We start from the raw sequence: 24006 nt of genomic DNA on the forward strand, positions 1-24006 counted from the left end.
GGGTGAGTGAATAAACCGTTAGCCCACCGCTCTGCCGGCGTGAGTCACGTCCGCTTCCCTGCAGAAGAAGAAGCCAGTCAGTTGTAAGACGAGGGGGGGAACAGAAAGCGCTCTACTGCTGACGAGAGGAAACACTCCCAAGTGAAGTTGACCTGAAGGAAGAAATATGGAGGATGTGACAGCGAGGAGGGGGGGGGGGGGGGGGAAGCACACATCAAAGCAAAGGGGGAAATGAGTTTCTTTGCAGCGCTCATCTGAGCTAAAGGAGAAAAAGGAGAAGAAGAAAAGCACCCTGTAGAATTTGCGCCACTAGTTCACTGTCTTCGTTCACCCACCGCGAACCAGTGGAAACTCACAGGCGATTCCCCCGTGTGTTGCTAGTAAGGCTGTCCCCGAAGCCTGTTTTTGGGATTCGAACTTCGTCAGGGTTTTTCGAACGGACGTTTGAAGCTTCGTTTTAAAAAAAAAATTTAATAATAAATTTGAATAAAGTGATTAATCTGATTAAATGTATTTTTCTTTTTATTAAATCAACTTTCCAGGCCCAGACCCAGCCCAGGGAGAAGCCCCACCCCAACTAAATCAACTTTCTTTAATGAATATAACTCATCAGTTTTTTTGTATACTATAATATTAGTGTAGCCTAATCTTTATCTGCAACTGTGAAGAAAAACCCCATTGGTTTAAACAGAATGAATAGAAAAAAATATTCAATTTTTTTAATTCTTTTTTTTTTTTATTCAAATGTTGAATTAGAATTCGAGTGCCAATGTAACGAACAAAGGTTCGAACGTTTGGGCTCAGCCCTAGTTACTAGTGCCTACACAGTCTGACCCCAGCCTCGTACCACTAATGGACAATGATAACTGCATTTATCCAAATATTATGACAACTTGTGCCTCAAATTCACCCATTGACACACACACCCATTCACACACCAATGAGGTGGAGGCAACCCGCTCATCATTAGGAGCAGTTAGGGGTTAAGTGTCTTGCTCAAGGACACTTCGACACACTGCGCGGGAGGAGCCGGAATCTAACCGGGAACCTTCCGATTACCAGACGACCGCTCTACCTCCTCAGCCACTGTTGCCCCACTAAACCTCTTCTGGTCTGCTCGTCGTTCTGGAGAGATTTTAACCGCATTATTTCATCTCTCGTGTGTCGTCGTCCGTGCTAATGTAACCTACAGATAGGCCCGTTAAAACCGATCAGGGATCGGAACGGAACACAGGCAGCTAGAACACATCTAGGAAAAAGACTCAGAATGCCAAGAACAAGCCCCATCATTCACTCCCCTCTGAATCTCTCTACTCCTTCCTACGCCAGTGCTCCATCTTGCACACACAGAAACAGAAACGGTCCCAGACAACAGTAAAGCCAGATCAGTCGCCGACACCCCAACGAGAGCAGGCAAGAGAGGGGATGGATGACTCAAACGCAGCTGCCTGCCATGCTTTCCACACATCCTCATTACTCACAATTCAGACATCTCGCGCTCTGAGGGGGCCCTCAGCACTGAAACCTCCTTGTTTTAAGACCCCAATTACACCCTACTCTCCGAGTTGACTGGCTGCAACCACACAGCTCCACATTCTCTTTGAGGAGCAATGTGTTTAACTGCTCTAGAACCAAAAGACTCCAGTGAGTCCATGCTAAATCCATGCATGCTTTTTATATCACAGCAAACTGTGGGGGCGATTGACGCCACAGTAGAAACTGAGTTGCTGTTGGGAACTCTATGAAAAGAGACGTTACCGTTTATTTTGATAATTGATTCATCTGTTGATTATTACTTTTTCTTTTTTGATAAAAAGGTTATTCCTCGTCTTGTACAATTCTCTTTCAAACAACTTCTTGCTAATTGGCGGTTATGAAACAAAACATAAATATGATATACATCAAATTCAAAGACTAAGAATATTGTGTATTTTTTATAAAGTGCACATAGCAGGTCTTTTCACATTTGTTCTCAAAACAAAAAATGTTTCAGTCTTAAGTTAGTTTGAAAGGGAACCGTTTAAATAATACTAAAGAAAAACATAAAACACAAATTAAGTGTTAACACTTTAATCGCCGGAAACGCCGAAACTAGTCATTGCCCGCCATGCTCATTCTGCCGAAGACGCCGTAACACGTCTTTGATATCAATATTTCAAAAATCTGTGATTGAAATCATATTTCTCCCCCGGGGACCTGAGATATACTGCTGAGCTCCACTCAACTGTCTAACGGTTCAAGAGCGCCATCTGGTGGCCGATCGGCAGATCGCCAAACAGGAAGTGCTCACCCATATTTCGTCCGGGCACTCGCGATCGTTAGCCGGACTCCATCTCGACACACTGGATAATCAATCGCTCGCCCTAACTCAATAAACAACGTTATTTGGACGTATATAGTATTATACAACCTGGAAATGGTTCATCTAGATCAACATCCCATAATAGAAAACTGTCTACTCCAAGCTGATCGTCCAACGGCGCGAGGAAGATACGGTAAGATCCAGCGTTATTTTCCAACGTGTTCTTTACTAACTGCTCTGATGACCATATCACCCACACTACATGAATCATCTAACGTTGGCCACGGAATTATAAACGACCCCCCCGCCCATCCGGTCAACATCAGATGATACGTAGTAACTTCTAGAAGTACCTCCAGTTGAAATTTTTTATCTGGCACCGATCGCTATCAAACTGTATTTCATCATCAATATAATGCATTTGGGGCTATAAATCAAGTTCTGGAGAAAGCTGCAGAAAACGATAAAAACATACTTATACTTTAGACCGTATTTTAGTATGAATATGTGAATGAAAAAGTATAATGTTGCTACACCCTGAACAATAGATATAGGACATTGAATGGGCCATAATAATGTCAATTTAGCAATACAATTTAAAAAGTTATAGCCCTGCAAAGAAGGGGAACTTCTCCATAGACAAATAGATGGCGAGGGATGGTAAATTATGAATTTAACCATGGCGATCAAAGTGTTAACAGGCTTTTCTATACACCAAATGGCTTCAACAACAGGCCATGGGGGTGCATCACAATATAGACCCAACTAATATATTATTAATAAAATGAATTGTTGATTTGTTGTTGCAACCATAGACGAGACCAGCTGATTTCTATTTTGAGTCCTAAAATGAATTAGACGCATTTAGAGTAAAGTGGAGATGGAGGAACATGGTTTAATGCTTTTGGCTGCAACTACCAAGTAGCCGGATAACTACAAAGTTAGCTAAAGCAAAAAACAAAGTCCTGTCAGACGGTAGAGAGGGGAATTGAAAACAGGTTGCAAATTGATTTCTCAGAAGCGTATGCCTCAGAGCTCATCAATCCCTTTTATCGACGCCGCCATGTTTTTCCTGACAGTTGTGCGTCTGGAAACTTGCAACAAAAAGGGAGTCACGGTGGCGAGGAAGAAACTGTCCGAAGCGTGGCTTCAGTTCTTACCACATGGAAAGATGACAACAGTGCTAGTTGTAATTAGGGATGTCCCGATCCGATCACGTGATCGGGGCCGATCACGTGATTTTCCGAAGATCGGGATCGGCAAAAAAATTATAATAATATCGGGATTTTTATTCAACAAACATGACCATGTTCACGTCTTAAACTCATACTGAGGCCTTAGTTTTGGTTTTAAATTGCATATCATCATTCATTTATTTATTGTCACACAGAGCAGAAGAATTTTGCCAAAACAAACCAATAGTATCCAGCTGCAGAACGGCAGACCAGCCACAGTCTCAGACCCAAACGCATTTTCTTTGATTTAATTATACATCAAATGATTTATGTCAAGGATTACAATGCCTCGCTTGAATGAAGTTAACTTTTCACCTGGATAACGTCAACATTCAGGGTGACTGTAATGTGAGAAATTGGGATAAAAAGAAAATTGGATCGGATCGGGAAAGATCGGTATCGGTAGATACTCAAAATCACATGATCGGGATCGGATCGGGAGCAAAAAAATTTGATCGGGACATCCCTAGTTGTAATGTCTGTAAAATGATCCATTTCCCAATTATATGCATTAGAATAGAATAGAAATCCTTTAATAAGGAAGACTCGCTTGCCACAATGACAATACCGGGTGCGGGTTCTTCTCGCCTGCACTTCATGTAGTAAATAAACACTGCCTGCTTTGAGTCTCTTACTGCCGTGAAGGTATATAGACGGTTTCTGCTTCAGGCAAGACAGCTTTGACAGCTCCTTCAGGTTGCCGCTCACTCTCGTTAAAAGTGATACTGACTCACCCGCAGCTGTAGTCTCTTTGCCTCCCGGGCAACTTTCACAAAAGTCTTTCCAGGAAGGGAATAATGTAATCCAGCCAGATCATGCAAAGATGATGTTATTTCTTCAACTGGATTTAAAATGTCAGCGTTCTACATGAATGGATGCATTAGCCTGTACAATCTACAGCAGAAGATATTATTCATCAGCCATTGACACTAATGCTTAGGGCTGGGTTAAAAAACAGTATTTCTGAATCGATCTTCATTTGAATGACAGATTCATAAAATAAAAGATCCATCTTCAAAAAAAAAAAAATCTAAATTATAATATATATTTAATTGTTTTGCCCCTAATTCTTGGCCACATCTGAATTTGCGGTATAACATTAACCCTTTCACTACAGACGGTTAACCCTTTGTCGTGTGGCAGTGAAAGGGTTAACCTTCTGTATTGTCGCAGTGAAAGGGGTTAACTATTTGGTAGTGTGGTAGTGAAAGGGTTAAGACACAACTAGCTTTGATGTCACCGGGTTGGACGGCCGGAAGACGAGCTGCCAGTTATTATGGTTTAGTTATTGCGATTTTTATCATAACTGCGTTAACACTAGAAAATACTCTATACTTTTGTTGTGCAGTTGGGACTGAAGCCCAGTGGCGTCTCAACTCATGAACAACAACAAAACCTATATTATGTACAACACCCTGTTATAGCATGAGTAACGTCGTTATACAGTTGCGATGTTAGCCTGCCGAGGTGCCAAATAACTCATCTTCCATTCTGAAACCCGGCATCGATCTCAAAAATTGTTAACGATGCATCTAACATTATATTGTTAATACAAGGCGTGGGGCAGAGGGACACATTTAAAAAATAAAATGTCATTCAAATGTGACGCGTAATTGTTTCTAACGGACAATTTTATTTGTAACATGACCTTTGGGCAAGTAGAACATGACCTGTACTGATGGGCAAGTGCTTTTGGAGACCTTAGTGCCAACCCATGTTCATCAAACTTCAAATGTCAACAATAGCTTCCTAACCGTGTGTGCAGCTAGTAAATAAGAATCAAGAGGTTTATTCGTCACATACATACCAGGGCATACAGTGAAATGCGGGATATATAAATAAATATAAATCATTACAACCGGTGCGGTTAAAGGGGTGGTTAGCTACAATGTGTTACAAATGTGTTCCCGACATACAGAGAGACGGGTCACTTCCGGTTATCTGTACAGACACTCTTAAATTCACACTCTTAAAATTAAACAGAAAGTCACATTTTCAAAAAATTTCATAATGCAGGTTTCATCACATACTAATCCACTAGCGCGGTCGGTCAGGAAGTGTCATAGGTCCAACTGAGTTCACAGTGTTACTCAACAACTGCCAGAGTGGAAGTTATTACCCTGAGGGGCCTCGTGTTTCTGACGGGGTTGACAAACAAATGCTAATTTGCCCGGATTTACGTGTTTTTGTTTCATGCAACATAACAAATAGTTGCCATTCACACAAAGTGTGTTTGCAAAACGAGGTATTCACATGAGGCATGTGCAGCAATAACCTAGTTATGGGAATATATATTTGTATATACACTCTTCATACTTGTTCATACTTCCCTGTTCATTCTTTTTGCACATTACTGCTCAATTGCACAACCCTTTTTATTACAATTAGTGTACTAGACCACACCGTGCACAATTGTACAGCCCTGGCCCATTTTATTTTATATTCTACTTTAATTGTGAGTTTATATTCCATTTTATCTTATTCTACCTTTTATTTTATTCTAGTGTAATTGTCTGTCCGTTAATGTCGCACCAAACGACCAAATCAAATTCCTTGTATGTGTAAACTACTTGGCAATAAAAGACCTTTCTGACATGCCGTTTCAAAATCAGTGCCAAAGATGAGTTGGCTATTTACTGTCCTCGTCCCCAGTTACTATAATGTGCCCCCTTTTCTCCATGTAGCAGGTACAGAATGATAACAAGTGCCTGATAACAAGTTATCTTTGGTCTTCTTAAGACTTCCTCTTAAATGAACTAGCACATACTTCACATACTGTAACCAGCCAAAAGAGAATGTGTGACAGAGGGGGGGGGGTTGTTAAGTGTGTTACAGAGATGAAAGAGGAATGTGTGTGTGTGGGAGGGGGTAGATGACAGAAGTGGCATGTACTGCAGCATCGAGACCATTTTGCAGAAGAAAAAACATTCTGCTGGTTTGCACTCTTGGAAAGGCTTGTGACATGTTACGAGGCTGATTCAATAGCCTTCCCTCCAACACAAACTGGGTTAGTGTAGCAGTGAGCCTGGAAGTTCTGGAACATGGTTGTTTACTTGCTTTGGCAGGTCCACTCTAATTGGAAGTGATCCCTTGACCACATCTTCTGAAATAACATTTAGTTGTTTTTCTAAATGTAAAACAACTCCCTTCATCAAACTCGGAGACACACCCCCACCATCCACCAGACTGGAAGACAAGGTTTTACCTGAAAACACTGAGACACACCCCCACCATCTACCAGACTGGAAGACAATGTTTTACCTGAAAACACTGAGACACACCCCCACCATCCACCAGACTGGAAGACAAGGTTTTACCTGAAAACACTGAGACACACCCCCACCATCTACCAGACTGGAAGACAAGGTTTTACCTGAAAACACTGAGACACACCCCCACCATCCACCAGACTGGAAGACAAGGTTTTACCTGAAAACACAAGACACACCCCCACCAGACTGGAAGACAAGAGACGTGTTCGAGATGGGATAGGCGGACGCAGATATGCGCAGGTTTTACTACGGCCTCGCCAAGCGCGTTGCATGACGGTTAGAATGTTGTCCGACTTGCTCTGAAAATCTGACAAGACGAGGCGCGGAACTCTCGCGGGAGCGAGCCACGCACAGCCTTCAGAGCGAGGCTCCACAGTACCTTTCAGCCGGCTGCTTCCGGCTGGGAAGAGACTTGCTACGGTCGCGCAAAGCGCCTATTGGCTCAGAAAAGTTGTCAGTCACCAGCCACGTGACAGCCAGGGAGTTATGAGACGTTTGATTGATTGATTGAAAACTTTATTATGTTATGCGTTATCATCATATCATCATGATAAACTTCAAGCTGTCAGACACACACATTCACACATGCGTCGTCTGTTTTGCCTCAATACTGTATATATAATTCTGTTTTGCCTCAATATACACAGTATACATATATATATTGATGAAAAACAGAATTATTCAGCAGTATGTTGTGTGTGCGTGCGGCCAGGAGCGCGCAACAAGATGGTATACAATATACATTATGGTATATGAATAGTATATTCCACTATAGCAGTATATGGTGTGCTGTACATTTGAATCTGATCTAATTATGCACACGGCCATCGCATTATAATGAGCTGGACAGGTGTGTAATGTGTGTGTGGTGACGTGAACGCGTATCTGCCATGAGAGACTAGGCGAGAGGCTCTCGTGAAATCGGAAGTGTCCGCCTTTTTAACCGAAATCCATCTCGAACACGTCTAAGGTTTTACCTGAAAACACTGAGACACACCCCCACCATCTACCAGACTGGAAGACAAGGTTTTACCTGAAAACACTGAGACACACCCCCACCATCCACCAGACTGGAAAACAAGGGTTTACATGGGAAGAGGACTGCTAGGGATCTGAAGAAACTTGTGAATTCTCAACATTGCCACATTATTAGGCACAACAAAAAATATTGTTTGTTTCCTGTTGGTCGTCAGTTAAGGCCATGGGTAGGTAGGGAATTTATTTTATTTTTTATTTTATTCTTTCCCATGGCGACTATGGATAGGGAATTTCTTTATTTAATTAAAATGTTCACAACAACATGGATGCATGTACTCTGCCAGCATGTTTAATATCCATAATAATAAAGGTTTGACTAAGATTTATATGAAACTTTATTCATTTATATATAAAAAAAAAAAAAAAAATTAATTACATATATATATTTTTTTTTTAAACTCATAAAATATATTGGGTCGCACCTAAATCGGCAGGGTCGGTCGGCAACCGGAAACAAACCCATTTATTTTTTAGGCCTTATGGGAATTAGATAGGGGTGGAGGACTATACATTGAGAGACTGGCACAGCTACTCTTGATTTAATACCATGATGGGAATGGGCAAGCAGAGAAGGAAATAGAGTGAGAAATCGCTAAAGACATAAAGAGTGACTGACCAGTCTGAATGGGCAAATGAGAATGAGAGTAGGGCTGGGCGATATGGCCAAAAACGTTATCGCGATAAAATTATTAAATTATTTTCATATCACTCGATATCGATAATTATCGTCGATATAATTTCTGTCAAGTTTAATTAACTTCTTATGCCCGGCGCCGACGGACGGGCTATTAATAGACTCACTTGTTTTGCTGCTGCGAATGTCTCGAGTTGATGTCGTCATCAGTCCGCGCACGTTCTACGCACCAGTGCATAGATTATTATATTCCACCAGGGGGCAACCTACCGCCACTGGATCATATGCATTATAAGAATGGAACTAACAGTTAGCCAGAGCAAGCGGTATATCCCATGACAATGTACTAACTATCACCCTAAAATACTCAGTTCCGCCCCAATACATTGCAACAACGTCCACCCCACACTACTCTAACCGTGGCCTCAGAATTCACGCCACACCCACTCCGCACGTAAACTATAAAATAGCGGCGTGCAAGCTAATGATCCTAGCCAGCCTTGTTTACTACCCAGAGGTGCACCGCGGCTCTCCTTCGCTGTCGCCATCTCCTTCACTGATTGGTTGTTAGTGCGTGCGCTCATATCCAAGCTTGGAAAATCTATATATCGAAACTTTGCGACCACGTTTCATGTTTATTTCGAGGAAATAATTTATCGCGATAGTTATCGTTATCGTTTTATCGCCCAGCCCTAAAAGAGAGAGATAGGGGGATACAGAGATACAGAGAGAGAGAAAGAAAGAGACAGACGAGATGGCTAGTGGTCCCTCTGAACACAGAGCTGGTCCTGGCCGTCTGCTCAGGCAGCAGCCCCAGGCGCTCGACAATCAGAGCCATTCAGGGCGCTCATGGAATGTGTCCCCTGGAAGTTCACGCAGGTCAGCTATCTGTGGAAAATGAGCTACTCCCTTGTCTCGTTTCCAGGCGCCCTGGCAACCAAACTCCCTAACCCCCCCCTGCCTGTTATAACGCTGCCAAGAGGTAATGGGGAGCGAGGCATCCCAGTAAGCAGAGTGCACACACGTGCACATTCAAACCAGGGTTCCCACAGACATTGCAAAATGAAATTCAAGGACTTTCAAGTACTTTCCTAATGACTATTTTTCATTTTAAAAGTACACTTTTAAATGCAGTTTTTTATAGACAAAATCAGATCCAATATTTATGGCTTAAAACAAATTTCTGACAATTAGTTACACTTTAAAAAAAAATCTTGATTCAGAAAAATGTTATCATGGATGAACAAAACTTTCAATGCCAATGGTTGATTTGAATTCCAATAACTTTTTAAGCACATTGTTAATTTTTTTTTTGTTTTCAAGGAATTCCAGGCCTTGACTTTTTTTTGTTAAAAATCAAGCACTTTAAGCACTTCAAGGACCTTGTGCAAACCCTGAACACCGCTTGCTCGCTCACTGCTCTGTCCCCAAGACAGAAGATCTTATTCTACTGATGCTTTAGCACTACACAACACTAACCGTAACACAGCCTTACTGGACTATATTTGTATATACAATCAAAACTCTTCATACTTGTTCATACTTCACACTGTTCATACTTTTTGCATATTACTGCTCAATTGCACAGCCCTGTTAAATATTCCATCCCACCGTATTGTTGCTTTTATTTTTATTCTAATTAGTGTACTACATAATATACTTGACCACATCATGCACAATTGTACAGCCCTGGCCCATTTTATAATTCAATTCTATTCTGCTTCACATAAGAAAAGGTCACTTTAAAACTGTATATTTTTATAGTAGTGTTAGTGTACATAGGACTCATTACCTAAGCTTAGCAATGCATTGTATTTTATCTTAGTACTTTTATCATGTCTATTTTATTATCTATTCTATTCTATTTTATTCTATTATTATTTGTATTTTTTGCACAATCAAAGCGGGCATGGCCAGCTTCATTTTCACTATAATGTCTTGTGTATGTATGTGATGAATAAACCTCTTGAATCTTCCATTTTAATTTAGTTTATATTCCATTTTATTCAACCTTTTATTTTAATCTACCGTAATTGTTTGTCCGTTAATGTTGCACCAAAACTGACCAAATCAAATTCAAAATGTGTAAACTACTTAGCAATACAGACCTTTCAGATTCTAATAACTCATACTAGAATACATTTACGGCTGAAATCAAAGTTTAAAACAAAGAGCAAATGAGACGCATCTATTGATATTACATGGCCCTTCAATCACATTCTCACCATCAGTCTGTCCGTCACAGAGTGACTGGTGCAGCTGGGTAGAGGTCTAAGCACTCGCCCATCACCACAGAGACTCTGGGTTCAAAGCCAGCTGTCAGCGGTACCTCCAGTTTGGTCAGTCATCCCAACAAACACAATTGTCAGTGTTCGCGGGTGGGAAGCTGGTGGGGTATGAGTCCTGGTCGTTGCAAACAGCGACTCCTACTGGTCTGTCGGGGCGCCTGTTCAGGCGTCAACCTCTGCATGAGTTACGTTCTCCCAGTGAAACTCCTCGCCGTCAGGTGAAAATAACTCCTCAGACCGACAGTAGGGCAGCATGTGATAGTCTACACCCTCCCCAGACCGACAGTAGGGCAGCATGTGATAGTCTACACCCTCCCCAGACTGACAGTAGGGCAGCATGTGATAGTCTACACCCTCCCCAGACAGACAGTAGGGCAGCATGTGATAGTCTACACCCTCCCCAGACAGACAGTAGGGCAGCATGTGATAGTCTACACCCTCCCCAGACCGACAGTAGGGCAGCATGTGATAGTCTCTACACCCTCCCCAGACTGACAGTAGGGCAGCGCAACGACCAGGAACGGAATTGGCATAACGACTAAATTGGAATGAGAGAAAAAGATAGAAAGGCACACAAAAAAAGAGATGGTGAGTGACTGACGGGATGAAAGAACTGCTTCTCACACCACCTGCCCTCCCCCTGCTCAGCACCTCCCCTCTGCACATTCAGGGACTGACGCATGTTAAGGCCTTCGTTCTGAAGCATCCAATATATTTACAACCCAGAACGTCGCTACGCAGTTTTGAAGTGTGGGAGTAGGTGACTCAGACCGCCTTGAGGTAAACAGTGACCCTGTGACAGTGACAAAGTGTGTGCATGTGTGTATGCGCGCGCGCAAGCCCCCAGCACACACTCGACTGAAGTCTTCTGAAGCCGTAGAACTGGCCCACTGTGTCTCACTGCCCTGCCCTTACATACAGAGGATGTTTTCATGCTTATGATCACTCAACACCCAGTGTCAAAACGGAGGCCAGCGAAAAGGGGTGGAGCCATCCCACAGGTGATCCAGCTACCTCAGTGTAGATATATATACACACATTCCTCCAGGAATAGATAGATAACAGATTAGAGGCACCTACACACACATACCACCACTTCCTATTATATTAGGACAGGCACAGCTGAGCAGATACTGTAAGACACATGGCATCTTCTCTACCACAAACACAGGCAGCTGCCCCAACCGATGACGAAAGAGAGTGAGAGATCTTTTAAGGCAAGCCCTTCAGAGGCCTTATCTGTGTCTTTGTAGTGGAGGGTAAGAGCTGCTGTGCCTCACCAGATAGGCCGTGGAGGTGGGAGCACACTAATCAGCAGAGCAGGGGAAGGCTCTGGACCAGGGGTGGTGATGGTGATCCTGACGAGGCACGGTTCACAGGTTCTGTAGGAGTCAAGACCCCTGACTGGACCAGGGTCCTACTGTTCTGTAGGACTCAAGACCCCTGACTGGACCAGGCGCCTACTGTTCTTCCAGAAAACCACAGAACAAGGAGATTTGATACTGTATTTAAGAAATGGCTTGCGTTTTCACGCCACCGGTCTTTGACGATACTGAGCTTTCTGTTGATCCCTTCATAAATACAATGCAAACTTGCAATAATTAGTTAGGACTAGGGATGGGCATTTTAAAAAAATCGATCGCATGCTATACTCGATTGATCGTGAATTACTCGAAAAGGGAAAAAAAACGTAAAAAAAAGAAAATTAGAATTATACTTTTTTTTTTAACTTCTTTTTGTTCATTCACATATATATGTTTAAGGAAACCAACAAACAGTTATAATCTTACACATACATGTGAAAAGATATGTAAAATGTATCGATTACTCACGCCCATCCCTAGTTAGGACGAGCTTAGATTAGACACATCGCATAATTGAAAACATAGATTAGGCGATATTAACGTTACATGGGCCGTGGACCGTGGCATCAACGGGGTAAAAAGGAAAACACGGCCCGGCACTAAAAGTGTTAAAGAAAGTTGATTTAATAAAATAAAAAAAATACTAATTTAATCAGATTAATCACTTCATTAAAATTGAGGGTTTAGTTTGAGGATATTTATAAAAAATAATTTATAAAAATAGATTTTTATTTTTTTAATTAGAAAACGAAGGTTCGAACGTCCGTTTGAAAAACCCTGACGAAGTTCGAATCCCAAGAACAGGCTTCGGAGACAGCCTTACTGTCTATGTAGACAAAGTAGCAGAAGGCTGCGTTAGGCTACTTGACACAAATATTGCCCAACATTAGTCGCTCCCTCAGATGTATAAAACAGTTTTTAACTGAATAAACATGTTTACCTACCACACCCCTCCAGTTTCTTCCGTTGAGAATGTATGGGGGGGGGGATCTATCCTGGGAGTTATAATTCAGTTTAAGACCAAGCCTTCCTATTGAATGGAGCAAATTTATCCCAAGGGTAGGCTCATCACTTTATTTGGCAGAGGAACAACGCATTGGAGCAGAGACGCTAACCACGCCATGCTCCCCACTCCACCCCTCCAGTGATTTGTTCCACTTTGTGATGCACTCTAATTCAGACCAGAGCCAAACAATAAGACTTGGTACCAATTCCCCCTACAAAGCCCAAGCTCGTGTACTGAACAATGCACTTCTCACAGGGGGATAGTATCTTACATATACGCACATGATCATGGAGGTTCTTTCCTGAAAATATGTGTTCCCGTTTCTCTCAAGAGAGTATTGTGGGCGTGTTGGGATTCAACAGGGTATCTTAATTACAGCTGATGAAAGGTAAATTAAACATCACTGCTACCGACCCACTTTTGGGGCCCAAAATATTAAAAGATACATGTTTCAAAGTTAAGCAAGGTAGCACAGAGACATTCTACACACGTGAGAGGCACGCTGCATGCAAGAGAAAGAATCTATCGTGAGTCAATAGTAAGAGTAAAGGTCAGCAATGGAGCAGTGAATAATGAGCCATTTCAAGGACAAAGAGAAAAAGCCCATGTGTCAACAAGGGCCAAGCCTAGACTCAAGAGTCATGAGCCTGGCAGATACCTGCAGGCCTGATTCAATCTGGAGGCCTGATTCAATTAGGAGGCAGAGAGCCTGGCAAATACCTGCAGGCGTGACTTAGGGGGCTTTCTCACTAGCCATCCGGGGTCGAATCCGAGCACAAACGCCCCAAAATGTGTGTGATGAGAACCCTCCGTTCCGTCGCCGGGGGACGCTGATTCGCTCCATGCCAGGACCACTTGAAAAGGTGGTTTTGGGTGCGAATCAGCGCCGCCGGCGACGGAACTATCGCAGATGTGTAAACAAACTGTACCAAAACATGGAAGAGGCTTGCTGTAACAAGTGGTTCTGTTGGTGCTAACCTGCTTGCCCAGAATAGAGTTTTATTCATACTTCAATTTTAAAATATTATTTAGGTCCGTTTGGGATTGTAGTCTGTAAAACCTGCTCCAACGAGGGAAGCTGTGTTGCAATTCAGCCGAGCGCACGTCTCTCTCTCCCTCTCTCGACAGCAGCCTGCACCCTTAACACTTTCATTGCCAGCCATGCGGTGCGCCTTACCCCCCCCTTGAATGCCACCACCCACTTCAATGATAGAGCTCTCATATTTGCAAACGCATAAACAATGTCTTAAATTATGGCTATGTGTCTAATCTGGCCGTCGCTTATCAATGACTTGTTTGCAGTCAACATTGTCGAAACAGAATTTCCGTTTTATACAATTTTGAAAAACGATCGTTTTTTTAAGTTTCAGGAAAATATAAAGATTCTGTGCTAAACGCCCTTTACTGGAATATTCTGGAATACACAAAAAACGTTGAAATTTTTCGGCCTATTTATGAATAGTTTTCAAATAAACGCTTTATCGATAGTATATGTATGCACGCTATAGAAGAGAGCTGAAAAATCGATTCTCTCATTTCCTGATCAGCACACACACACACGCAGGGCACACGTTGATATCTGTGAAAAAAGCTCTTATTATCCTAAGACTGGTAAAATAGATTCCTTACCTCAGATCAGATGTTCTCCAAAAAGATTATTCCAATTCCTGATCGCCATTCGAAATATCGATCACGTTTATTGATCCAACGCTGGGTACTGGAAATATGTATTCCACGCTGTTTTGGGGCTCAGCAATGAATCCGATCTCGGGTGACTTGCCCGAGAAGTAAAATGAGGAAGCAGGATTTTTTTTCCCCCCCATGTGTTTCATTCAATCCATTCCAAAGGGGTGCAGTACCACAGGGAGAGACGATAGGGGGCTCAGAGAGTTTGCAGCACTAACGTGTAGGGGTGGGGGGGGAAATCGATACGTAGTAGTATCGCGATACTTTGCGTGGCGATACTGTATCGATACAGGGACGGCAAGTATCGATAGTTAATTATTCATAAACATTTTTTAAAATTTTATTTTTTTGTATAAGGAAGTTGCATTGTTCATTTCAATACCTGTAATAGTACAGTAGTCCACACACACACACATGTGCATTCAGTTAAGTTGGAATATGACTGTAATACAAACAGTTCAGTTTGTCAGGTACATGCAACACAGATTACAGTGTTTACATCCAGGGAGCGAAATTAACTTTCTCACCGGCCAGTGGCGGGTAGATGGGAAGAATCTACCCGCCAAGCATATTTCATACCAGCCAATTTTTTTAATTTTTTTTTTATAAAATATATATATTATATAATCATACTTGTAGTTGTATTATCTGCGAGACATCGCCACCACGCAACAAGTCAAAATGCTCGCTATCTGCAAACAGCTCCACTGTCTGTGTGTATACTAGAGTAGCCTCCAGCTCCAGCAAGGATTCTCCGGCGCTGCAGCTGGACCCTATTGGTATAACGTTACTGTGCTTTGGTCAAATCACATTCAGCAAGCCCTCAGCTAGAATACGCATTGAATCAATGTTATAAGACATTGATATCAGGAGCTATCTGTAGCTACTGCTAGCCCGCTAGATAACGTTACTTAAGACAACGCCTCAGTGAACTATTTAGTTTACTGGGACATTTCGTAGTGACTAGTGAGCTAGCGTCAGCTAATGTGAGCTACCTAGCCAACGGAGGTATTATGCACTAGACTATTGCTGGAGCAGCATCCTGTTGATATCAGGAGCTATCAGTAGCTAGCCGGCTGGATAACGTTACACAATGCCTCATGTATTAAACTAAAAGTGAATAGTTGACTGGGTCATTTTGTAACTGTAGCTAACGTTAGCTCACGAAGGTCCCACTGACTAGACTAACGTCACGGTGACTGTCCGAGGCAATAGCCTCCGTTTACATGCAGCATACAGAAACAGGTGCGGGAGGGGTAGGAGCAGCAGTGCGCTGCATGTCTGTGCTGAGACAGCGAGTGAGAACTCCGCTAAGAATTGGATCATGTTTTTTCTATCGGTTTTCACATGACTATTTGATTGATTGACAGACCTCTCAGTCTCACTCACCAAACGTAAAATGTGGTCGCCAATGGCGGGTGGCGGGCTCCAATTTCGGGCCCTGTTTACATCTGTCTGCTTGAGAAAATACCATGTTCTGCAATAAAAATGATTGAAGTGAGATGAACAGACTGAACTTTATTTTATTAGATAAAACATGTTGACAGTTTTACTTTGCAGTTACATTTTTTTTTTGATAAACAAAAATATATATATCGCAATATTCACGATATATAGAGTATCGGCTCAAGTATCGCGATAGTATCGTATGGCGAGATCTCTGGCGATTCCCACCCCTACTAACGTGAGACTAGATTGATGAAATATGAATTCAAATTGCTAATAAAAAAAAAACAAGATCTCTCGTCGTTGGCAATGAACGGTCGACATGAACGAGATATCTCGTCGTTGGCATTGAAAGTGTTAAGGTGGTATTGAGAGGGCACATTATATCTTATCATAAGATATAATGTGCCCTCTCAATACGACCTAAGGCTCTCACTTCTCACGCTTCTCTCTTCCTCCAAACATAACAAACACGCTTCTCCGTCTGTGTGTGTGTGCGCGTGCGTGTTGGGCGAGTGTGTGTCTGAGAGGGAAGGCGATAGAATAAGCGCTGCCGGTAAAGCACGTCATTCTATCTCATTTGATCCCAAAATGCTTTATCCGAGAGCAAAGAAGCGTTGAAACGCCAGCTATAGCAAACCAACTAGGTGCATATGCCACCTGCTGTATTGGAGTGTTGCTCTCCTCAATTGTGCTTGGGAACAACTAAACGAGATTGTAGTGTGGAAGCAGGCAAGAGGGGGGCTATCGCTCTCGAGGACGGAACGGACCAACCGTTCCTAATGAGAAAACGCCCTCAATCTGGAGGCAGAGCCTGGCAGATACCTGCCGGCCTGATTCAATCTGGAGGCAGAGAGCCTGGCAGATACCTGCCGGCGTGACTCAATCTGGAGGCAAAGAGTCTGGCAAAGACCTGCATGTCTGAATCAATCTACAGGCAGAGTCTGGCAAAGACTTGCAGGTCTGATTCAATCTAGAGGCAGAGAGTCTGGCAAAGACCTGCATGTCTGAATCAATCTAGAGGCAGAGTCTGGCAAAGACTTGCAGGTCTGATTCAATCTAGAGGCAGAGAGTCTGGCAAAGACCTGCCTGCAGGCGTGATTCAATCTAGAGGCAGAGAGTCTGGCAAAGACCTGCATGTCTGAATCAATCTAGAGGCAGAGTCTGGCAAAGACTTGCAGGTCTGATTCAATCTAGAGGCAGAGAGTCTGGCAAAGACTTGCAGGTCTGATTCAATCTAGAGGCAGAGGGTCTGGCAAAGACCTGCATGTCTGAATCAATCTAGAGGCAGAGTCTGGCAAAGACTTGCAGGTCTGATTCAATCTAGAGGCAGAGAGTCTGGCAAAGACCTGCAGGTCTGATTCAATCTAGAGGCAGAGAGTCTGGCAAAGACCTGCAGGTCTGATTCAATCTAGAGGCAGAGTCTGGCAAAGACTTGCAGGTCTGATTAAATCTGCCGTATCATCGCTGACTCTGCTCCCAGGAGGTGACGTGCCTGGAATCATCTCCACGCATCCATCCGTCTGTCTGTCTGACGGCACGTCCTGTCCTGTCGCCAGCAGCAGCGCCATGGTTACACACACGCAGTCACTGATGTCACTGAACACATATGAGGACGATTAGGAAATGGGCACTGGCCGTTCCACAATGACATCACACCGGGAACAACGCACACCGTTTCCGCCCTCCTTTGGGGCGAAACATCAACAACCCTCTGTGTGTGACGCTGCCGGGACAAACTCTCTTTGTAAACAATGATTAGGTTCAGAAAATATCACGGACGGGATGATAAGATCAGGACTCATCTCCCCCCGCCACATTATACGCACATAACCCAAAGCTACAGCCTGCTCCATTTCCCACTAAGAGCAAAGCGATAAACAAGGAGGCCTAGGAAAACACAGGCCATGCAGTGTGCATGTGTGTGTGTGTGTGTGTGTGTGTGTGTGTGTGTGGACCGACACTCGTCCAGGCCACGCTTTCCGTGGACACCGCGTCTATACTGTACCTCTTTTGGCCCTGTACACTCTCAGAGTGGCTGTACTTCAACTCAAGCTGCACGAGGGCCCTCGGACAAACCCTAAAAATAGCTGCGCCGTGTATATCGGTAGATTCTACTGCAGACAATTGAAGAAGAGCGGGTATTTACGAGATTTAGTGCCAAGGGGGTGCGGCTAGGATCGCAAGTCAAGGGCGAGTGTTCTATCTATCCGTGACAGATAAGCATAAAACCCAAGCCTACGTGTTGTGAAGAGTTGCTCACTTCAGTGAAAGTGTCAGCTGCAAAACATAAGTTACTTTGTTTGTTTTAATGTATTCAAGGGCTTGTTGAGGCACCCGTCCCTAACCCAAACAGCATGTTTGGTTGAGGGGACAAAAAAGTGTCTATGAAGAACTGGGTTACTATCCAGTGTATTTTGTAGCCTAATAATGACAAACAGAGAATTCCTCCCACTGTGCCAGTACTCATTGGTGCAGAGCCCCCCCCCCCCCCCCCCCCCTCCTTCTCCAAACTGACCCCTTCACTAAGACTGCTTTGCACATATACAACCACACATTTCCAGTTAGAGCATACCTTAACACTAGCTCTGGCGAGGGGCACGTGTTCTCCACAGTGCCAATTATGACCGCACTGCTGTAGAATGCAATGGGAATGTTTAACATGAGGCCAGCCTTCCAAATTTTCACCCACTCCCTCTCAGTGCTACTCTCCAAACAGACAAGCTTTTTTTTTTCTCCATCAGAGTCAAGCACATGTGACTTCCACTATACGTTATTATTGCATCATCGTTGATTGCAATGCAGGCACAGCTCAGGGCTCGAAATTAACAGTGTACTGTAACTTTTCTTCATCAATGACACTCGTATAGCCTACCTACATGATGCCAGTTCAACGTTTGCCAGCAGTAGATCAACATTATGGCCTGCGGACCTGTGGGCAACGGCACCTGCCGTCAGAGCTGAGGCAGCGGAGCCTCTTGATGATCTGAATCTGCTACCTTAAGTGATTGATTCGACAGTTTGCTAATGGGCTATAGTCTGATAATCAATTTAGTTGTTTTACGTCAACAGGATTCACGAAAGCTAGCAATAACGTTAATAGGGAACAATAGCAACAGGGAACAACAGTTAATGATTTCTATGGGCTTCTAGCCATGTTGGTAACATAACGTTGCTGCACATCTCTGTGTGTCCGTGTGTGTTTGTCTGTGCTTCAATCCATCAAGCTAAGATAGATATGGTTAGATGTAGGGGATTCACGCCTGAATCTCCGCTCTTTCACACATGTTGACACACTACTGGTAGATCATGAGAGCAGGCTGTGCAATGAGCTCTCACAGGAAGCCAGTGTTTCCCATTAATTACCTAGACTGTGGCGGCCCGCCACAGTTGTATAATGAACACCAAAAAAAATTGATGAATTTTTTTTTTAAATATAAAGTTTGCCAATAGGGATGTATCAGTAGTATTGGCAGTGGTAGTAGTCGTAATAGTAATCCAGTATATATTTTGCATTGCGCACTCTACCCCCTACCGGCGGTCCGGGAGGGCGGAGACTATCACACGCTTCCTCCAAACATTGTGTACCTAGCCCACTGTCTCTGTAGTGGCAGACAGACGCTTAGTCCGCTGCACTACCCGGCCGCCGAATAAACGGCCCGCCACAGTCTAATTAGTCCTGCCACAGTTGTATAATGAACCAAAAAAAAATATGTAATTACAAAAATAAATATATATATATATATTTTTTTTTACTATTTTCTTTAATATAAAGTTTGCCAATAGGGATGTATCAGTAGTATTGGCAGTGGTAGTATTCGTAATAGTAATCTATATATTTTTTTCTTCTAAAAAATAAACCAGTTCAACACAGGTAACCACTTTTGCTTCATTTCTTTGATGGCTCAAATGTATGCTCTAGTAGTCCAGTGGTTCCCAAACCTCTCCTCGAGTCGAGACACCCCAGCCGTTCCATGAATTTGTTAAATTCCACCACCAGCACACCTGATTCAACTAATAAAGGACTAGTTCAGTTGAATCAGGTGTGCTGGTGGTGGAATTTAACAAATACATTGAACGGCTGGGGGGGTGCTTCGAGGAGAGGATTGGGAAGCACTAGTCTAGTCGATTTTGTGTTTTGAGCACAAAGTTCATCATAGATCTAGCCTGTTTATTTTGCTCTCAAAGTGCACCAGATTGATGCATTTAACTTTAAAATGTACACACAAAAAAATTCGGGGGGCATGCCCCCGGACCCCCTAGAGGGGCAGAGGTTCACCCACCAGTCTCACAAAATCCTGTGGGAAACACTGGGAAGCATAACGTTTACTTACGTTGTCCTTTCATGCACAACACTTGAAAACGAAGATATTATTCATGTTTAATCATAAAGTCCTTGTAAGTGACTTTTTGAGAGAATAAGTGCAGGTGGAAGAGCGCTCGTCTGTGAGTGAGAGTGAGAGTAAGAGTGAGAGACCAGTGGCGGAATTGTCCTTGAACAAGCAACGTTATTATTTTTATTGTCTTTCATCACTTAAGTATCTGAATATGATCACAGGTGATGTCTATACCAGAGTCTTAATGTGGTGGTGAAAAAAGCCCCCGGAGCCCCCGGAACAGAGCATGAATTGGTGTAGTAAACAGCAGTTAAGGGAGTGGACTGATTGCATAGCAGAAGTTAATGTACTCTCTCTCTTACCTGTCCTCATCCCCATCAATGGGAATGGTGATGCCAAACAGGCTGGTGACGGTGGGAGTGGGCAAGTTGAGGCTCTCATGGTTAAACGGCTTCATGCCATCTCTCCCTGGGAAGGGGAAGGTGCTGGGCTGAGGTAGGGCATCCGACTTCCTCCTACTGTCTTCCGTCTGGTTGCCTGTGGCCCCTCCACGAGCTCCCTGGGCCTGCGCCAGTCCTCCGACCTGGCTCAGCATGCCTGGGGGCATGTTGGTAGCGATGGGCACTGTGGCAGGCACATTCTGGATGCCGCTGTGGGTGGTGGAGGGTGCGGAGACACCACCGCCCACCCCACTTGAAGGCTGAGGCTGACTGATGAGCTGCTGAAGGCCACCTCCTGGTAATACCGGGGCCATGGCTGTCCCACCGCCCAAATGGAGCAATAGGGCCTGGACCGCGGCCGCCTGCCCACCCTGGGCCACCATGCCCAGCCCATGGGCTCCAGGGCCGGCAGGTGTGATGACAGGTGATGGGCCCTGGCTGGCTGGAGGCCCCACAAAGAGGGAGGCCATGGGGAGGGTCTGAGTGCTTGAGCCTTGTGGCTGGAGAGGGGCAAAGTGCTGCTGTCGGTAGTCCTGCTGGCCGGCTAAGATGCCAACAGGATGAGTAGAATAGGCAAACTGCTGTGCCTGCATAGCAGGAGGCATGATGGGAGATTTTTGCAACATGGTGCCTTGGGGTGCACCATTGAGGCCACTGGGGAGAAGGGTTTGGGGGGCAATGGGCTGCATATTGACCTGAGCCTGTTGAGGGTGCTGGGGCGCCAAGACCGAGTACCCCGCGGGCTGGAAGGCACTTGCTCCGCTCCCTAGCTGGGGTGCTAGGCCATAGCCTTGCTGCTGAAGCTCCGGGGGATGAGTGTGATGGGCGACAGAGTACCCACTGTCGGCAGTGGACTCCTGAGCCTGTGCAGAAACGGCATTGGGAACGACCACGGAGCCAACAGTGGCCCCTAGCCCACTGTCCCTGTCCAAACTGTGATCCAGGGTCATAGCATGCTTTATACTATCCACAGTCCTGCTCATGCTCGAGCCCTCCGAATCTCGCTCATAGAACTCTGTGCATGTCCATCTACCCCGTCGGAACGGCTCTCCGGTACCGTGGTCGAGTTTAATGACCCTGAAACGGGAACTACACGTCGTGGTTGATGTGGCGCTAGTGACCACAGGGGCCGCTTGAGTCACACTAGCGGAGCCAGTCGCCGGTGTGACCGTGTTGATTATGGTGGGCTGTTGGGTGGCCGAGTTTGGAATGGAGGGCTGACTTGCAGTTGGCAGGGGCACACCTCCTCCTCCTAAAACATGCTGACTGACATGACCAGTGCCTACACTTTTGACAGAGAACCCTCCATTTACAGGTCCCGTCGCAGGCGCTGGCTGGCCCTCTTGAGGTTCTCCAACATTGTTTAAAGTTTCCTCAGATGAACTCCTGTCACACACCCCTAATAAGTCGGCCCCCCGGGAAACATCGAATATCTCCGACGACACGTCCTCGGTCCTGGACTCGTCTGGATCGTCCAGACTCTCCGTGTCGTCAGTGATGCTGCTGGCCGCCACCTGAGCCGGTGTCACACTTGTGATCTGGAAACAGCTCTTCTTCTTAGCCGGCATTTTCGACATGTTGAATATCTCTTCGGTGGTGGTATCTATAGTCTATGTCCAGGTGGTTTAATAAACAAGTGCTGGATAAATTCTATAGCGAACCGACTCACACAGTTTGTTAGCTAACTACGAAACAGACACGTATGCGACATATTTTCACACGCACCCCTCTCTCTCTCGCTCGTCGTGGAAAAGTGTCGGGAAACGAGCCCCCCCTGGGTCGTCTCTCTCTCCCGTCAGTGCGAGGTGGTTGTACTGCAGTCTCCCCGTCTGTGACAGACAGCACACAGCCTCTCCTCCTCCCCCCGGTTCTTGGAAACCTAGCTGGCCTTCTTCCCCGCCGTGATGAGACTCTAATGTCCCGGCTCCGGAGTTGCACGCAGGCCCCTGTCTGTCGCAGTTGTTGCTCACCAGCTGCTACCAACACTTTAGTGTGAGTGAGTGAGGCGGGCCCCGTTCTCTCTCAACCCCTCTCTCCCTCTCCAGCTACAGCATAGAACGGTATGCTAGCTAGCCAGCCAGCCCGAGTTAGCTAACGTTATAGCTAGTGCTTTCCCCCCTCTACCTTGGAACCAAAACGTACAACAACGTCATGATGTAAACAAACCCATATTGTCCACCAGCCGTCTCCCAACACGTATATATATCCAGGGAGGAGGGGAAAAAAAGGAGAAATATCTCAAAAGTCCAAGAAGTTTAGGTTCAACGCCGCGTCCGGATAGCTCACTTTTTTGGAGCTGTTGTGTGGCTAGCTGACAGTCAGACTGACTTCCCCACTGTGGCAGTAGGAGCAGAGCTAACTGAAGCTAACAGGCTAACACTCCGCTCTTCCTCAACCACCCGACAAGATGGCAAGAACGAACTGCACTCTGGGAGCGTTGCGCATTGCCGTAGATTAAAAGCGATGGAGAATTCAAATCATTACGCACATTTACACGAATCGTGCGTAGCGCGGATGGAGACAATTATTTGAGGGAAATATTTTGAACACTATTAGAACCTATTTTTGATCTATTTATTACAAAAATATTTGCACTACATCATCCCCACCTCATTTTTGAATTTTAAAAAGCTTGCGTTTGTACTTTATTGTTTAGATTTTGTACTTTAGGTTGTACTTTAGTTTGTATATTTTGTATAGTGTTTGGCCTTTATTCTTTTAACTTTGTACTGTATGCAGCACAATCTCAGGGGCCTACAGAACTTGTAAGTTGCTTTGGATAAAAGCGTCAGCTAAATGACAAAATGTAAACATTTAAATGGGGCTCATACAGAACCAAGCATTTCACTGTAATATACATGTAGCCTATACCTTATATGTCACAAATAAAACCAAACTTGACCTGAAACTTGAACTTGAACAATTTTGAAAAGTATTTCATTATAGTGCTTCAATGCG

At 44.3% G+C, this 24006-nt stretch overlaps 1 protein-coding gene across 1 annotated transcript in view; it reads right to left on the minus strand.

The window, feature by feature from the left end:
• The window catches only part of tsc22d2 (TSC22 domain family 2), an 81489-nt gene extending 58077 nt beyond the window's left edge, over positions 1-23412 (minus strand). The window contains exon 1 of the mRNA XM_084309101.1: positions 20971-23412. Within this exon, the coding sequence (XP_084165227.1) occupies positions 20971-22625 (1655 nt within the window). The 5' untranslated portion in view covers positions 22626-23412. The remainder of the gene's footprint in view (positions 1-20970) is intronic.
• Between the last annotated feature and the right edge of the window lie 594 nt (positions 23413-24006).

Source organism: Notolepis coatsorum, assembly GCF_963971535.1.
Source record: "Notolepis coatsorum genome assembly, chromosome: 2".
NCBI lineage: Eukaryota > Metazoa > Chordata > Actinopteri > Aulopiformes > Paralepididae > Notolepis > Notolepis coatsorum.